This window comes from Limulus polyphemus, unplaced genomic scaffold, assembly GCF_000517525.1.
Source record: "Limulus polyphemus unplaced genomic scaffold, Limulus_polyphemus-2.1.2 Scaffold12093, whole genome shotgun sequence".
In the NCBI taxonomy this organism is placed as follows: domain Eukaryota; kingdom Metazoa; phylum Arthropoda; class Merostomata; order Xiphosura; family Limulidae; genus Limulus; species Limulus polyphemus.
The window spans coordinates 913-5,065 of NW_013677703.1; the positions used below are offsets into that span (position 1 = coordinate 913).

The 4,153-nt window shown below is 35.4% G+C and overlaps 1 protein-coding gene across 1 annotated transcript in view; it reads left to right on the forward strand.

Annotated features, from left to right (window-relative positions):
- The first annotated feature begins 439 nt into the window (after nucleotides 1-439).
- LOC111083914 (calcium-activated chloride channel regulator family member 3-like) overlaps nucleotides 440-4,153 on the forward strand; it is a 5,363-nt gene continuing 1,649 nt past the window's right edge. Inside the window, exon 1 of the mRNA XM_022380653.1 lies at nucleotides 440-611. Coding sequence (XP_022236361.1) covers nucleotides 453-611 — 159 coding nt within the window. The 5' untranslated portion in view covers nucleotides 440-452. The remainder of the gene's footprint in view (nucleotides 612-4,153) is intronic.

Here is a 4,153-nt window from a genome sequence, read left to right on the forward strand (position 1 = left end):
ATCATCATATGCTTCGTCTTCAAACAGACTTATCTGTGTCGTTATTGTGAAGCTGAGTTATTGTAAGATACTATCATTGTTATTCGAAAAATATTTTATATTTCTGCATTTTTACAATGTCAGTATGTTTAAATAGCAAATGACATAATGACCGATACGAAGTTTTAAAGTCTACTTATCACGTACCAGTGTTGCTTGGCAACGAAACGAGTATTTATATGAAGTTAAAACTTCTTAACACTACCAGTATTTATGCAGTGAATTTGTACATTGTGTGTATAAAAGATATTGGAAAATACTATCCCGTAAACACTGCATTTCTTTGTCGATAAATAACAGTAATATATGTTCTGAGTCTCTGCTATAGTTGTGTTCCCAACTTTTGAAAAAAAAGCATCAAATAATAGTATCCAGCTAACTTTATTGTTACATTTTACAGGTGTTTTTGAAAAATGCCACTAGTGATCTACATTGTCGTGGTATTGTTAACCACGGGGTTGGCAAAGACAGAAAATTCAAGGGTTAATTTGATCGACAATGGATACCAGACGATTGTTGTAGCTTTCCACAAAAACATGCAAGAAGAATTGGATCTACTCGAGAACTTAAAAGTTCGTATTTTTGTTATGTTATTTCTTATTGTTTGTTATTAAGCACAAAGCTACACAAAGGGCTAACTGTTCACTGCCCACCACGGGTATCGAAACATATTTTATGTTACTGGAAAGTAATTATTATGCCATTGATGCAATCCTAGTGATGGAACTTTATAAGGTCGGTCTTAACAATCAGATAATATGTCTGATCTCAAATATAGGGTCATAAAAGTTTGCTCGTTATCTTTTTTGTCTTATCTTCAGGCACATCGAAAAGGATATACATCCAGTAGAAAAAAAACTATAATACTGATTAGTTTAAGCAGGTGACGCAAACCTTCGTTTTCGCACGCCTATACACAGTCTTGGCCACAATGTTTGCATATTTTGTAACAACTAAGATAATTATAATTAAGATGGAATACAAATACACCTAGCACTGCCAAACTGAGAAATGCGTGTTATATTAAACACCTACATGTGTAATTTGTATAATGGTACAGGTTCTGTGGACATCACGAACGATTTATTAGAACAGCAAACAATTTTATCAGGCACCTGTAGAAAGATGTGTAATTCAGCATTTCACCTATCACAACAAAACCTTATCAAAACACACATATAACGACAAAATATAACATCAAGTTATTGTAAATAGCATCTATGACCTTATACGAATTCATATTAAATATTCAGTACTTGGTTGGTCCTTCTTGTATTATCAAAACCTCCACAAGGTGATGTGGAGGTTTTGTCGATGAGGTTATTGATGTAATCCACTGTAATTTGATCCCAACTTGTCACTAGAAGGCGCTGCAGCTCAGGTAAAGTAGCTGGATTGGTGTGGTGGTTAGCAATTTTCTTGCTCGATTCTACTCAACTGTTCTCAATGGAATTAAAATCTGGAGACTTTGCTACTCATGACATTTTTGTAATTTATTCCAGATCGAAATAATCCTGCACAATACACGCACTTTTGGCAGTGTTATTGTGCTCCTGGAACACAAAGTTATTGCTAATCCTTTCACTAACATATGGCTGAAATATAGTATCCATGTTATGCTTGTAGGAGGCGCCATTGACTTTTCCCTGGAGGATGTGAAGATCAATTTTTCCACCATGATGATCAGCTGCCCAAACGTGTACTGCACCACCTTCTGTGTGTTCCCTGTTTTAAAGGCACTCTTCCCTCATCCGTTCTCCAAGCAAACACCAAACACGAATCTTATCATCAGCTTCGACAAGCCGGAAACAGGACTCATCTGTGTCAGGTTTTTATATATATATGAGCCTGATTCTTTACAATAGGTGTCTGTGACTTGTTGGTGATAAATTTCGACAATAAACAAACGGAAAACAGTCCACTTGTTTTAAAATAATATATTAAAACAAGTCAAACATATATACAAAAGTTGTTACACTGTTCGTTGTATTCAAATCTTAAAAAAATTGTTTCTTTGTTGTCAAAGTCTACACATGCTGGTTCAGTTACTTTAGTACCCAATTGACGAGACAATTTATTCTTCATATACTTTGTTATTACAATACAGTCTGTAATAATTTCACTTTAAAATCACTACTATAACTGTTGGTTACCATAGTTGTATCCAGAGCTTTAAATAATTGTCTCTTTTCGTCAAAGTCCACACAAGTTGGTTCAATTACTTTAGAACACAGTTTGACAAGAAAAATTATGTTATTGTTGTTTGTTATTAAGCACAAGGGCTATCTGCGTTCTGCCCACCACTATCTCTTTATAACTAATTTGAACTACATTTTGGACGCATATTTATAGGCCTGACATGATTAGGGCACTCGACTCGCAATCTGAGGGTCGCAGGTTCGAATCCCCATCACACCAAACATGATCGCCCTTTCAGCTGTAGGGGGTTATAATGTGACGGTCAATCCCATTATTCGTTGGTAAAAGAGTAGCCCAAGAGTTGGCGATGGGTGGTGATGACTAGCTTTCTTCCCTCTAGTCTTTCATTGCTAAATTAGGGACGGCTAGCACAGATAGCCCTCGTGTAACTTTGCGCAAAATTCAAACCAAACTACATGTTTATAGCTCGACAGAAGCCTAGAGCGTTCCACACGCTTTGAGATGTTATGATACAATAATACTCAATTAACAGAACAAGAAGAACTTAGAAGGTTCCAGTAACGTTACTCAATAATACAACAATCGCCAATACACAACGTATTATTCGTACATAGTTACATAATCAAAACTGCGATAAATTATCGTTTCTATAAATAATTAAACTTAACTTAAACTACACTTAAACGGAAACAGTCACGTATATCCCTCAATCTAAAAAGATGACATGTCACTAGTGTCCTAACTGTAAGTTGTAATGCTGTCTAGCCCAAATGACATGGTGACGAGGGGAATTTTGGTTAATATCTGTTTGCAGTTAGCTATATATCCTTGTTTTGTGAGTTTCGTATTTGCTGTTGTTTTTTTTTAATGAATACCCTGGAATGAATATGCTTATGTCAGTCCTGTAGTAAGGTGTTGCAAGACTTCTTTCGGCCGTTATAATGTGATGGTTAATCCCACTATTCGTTGGTAAAAAGAGTGGCCATGAGTTGGGTGGTGTTAACTAGCTGCATTTCCTCTAGTCGGTCATTTCGACGGCTAGCGTTGGTCAACATTTTAAAGGTATAGACGTATATAACTGAGCCATAGAGTTCGTTTAGTTGGCTGTTTAATCAACGTCAGTATGAAGTATCGTTCAGGTTGAAAATGTCAAATATATTGTATATTCGAAAGAAAGCTGTCCGTTTACTTACAGTTACATTCCACAAAAGCGGCATTATACTTTATTATATTTTGTTTTATTGAAATGATTCTGGTTAAGTATTAAAATAAAAATACATTACAATTCCCGCTTACTCACGCAAGCACTTAATCCACAGATTTATGTATGTTCGAGCAGTACTTAATACAGCATTATTTTCATGTTACAGCTTCATATTAGCAAACGGTCTCTGACTTAACTAGAGGACGTTTGATAAATCGCTCTCAGTCAAATACATCTCCGATGTCCTTTTTCAGAATGCAGTTTATTTTATGAACGGTGTAGGGAAACATGAAAGAAAGACTTACGAAGATACAGTGACTTTAGTATGGTTAGTGGAAGCGATATTTTGCTGAAAGTTAGCTTCTGGTTATCATTTTAAAGAACTTCACTAAGAACACATTACTTATACTAAAAACGTGTATACTGAACTTCGTACGAATGATAGAGATATCAGTTTCGAAGCTGACCTGAAAGTGAAAGGTCGCAAAACGCTCGGAATGCTACCAGATGTGAATTTGATCACGACAGGATACTGGTGATCCAAAAGTAAGATCTAAAATATGTCAAAGAAGTAAATATAATTTAAAACAGCACTTGTACAATAGATATACATATATAGATTTAAAACGAGTACAACGCTAAAATAACTACACAATAATTCGGTGACGAGGAACCCCACTTTGAGACTAATAATGGCTGGAGACGGCTTGAATGGGTAATGAAGAAAAACTTTAATATAACAGCAAATGT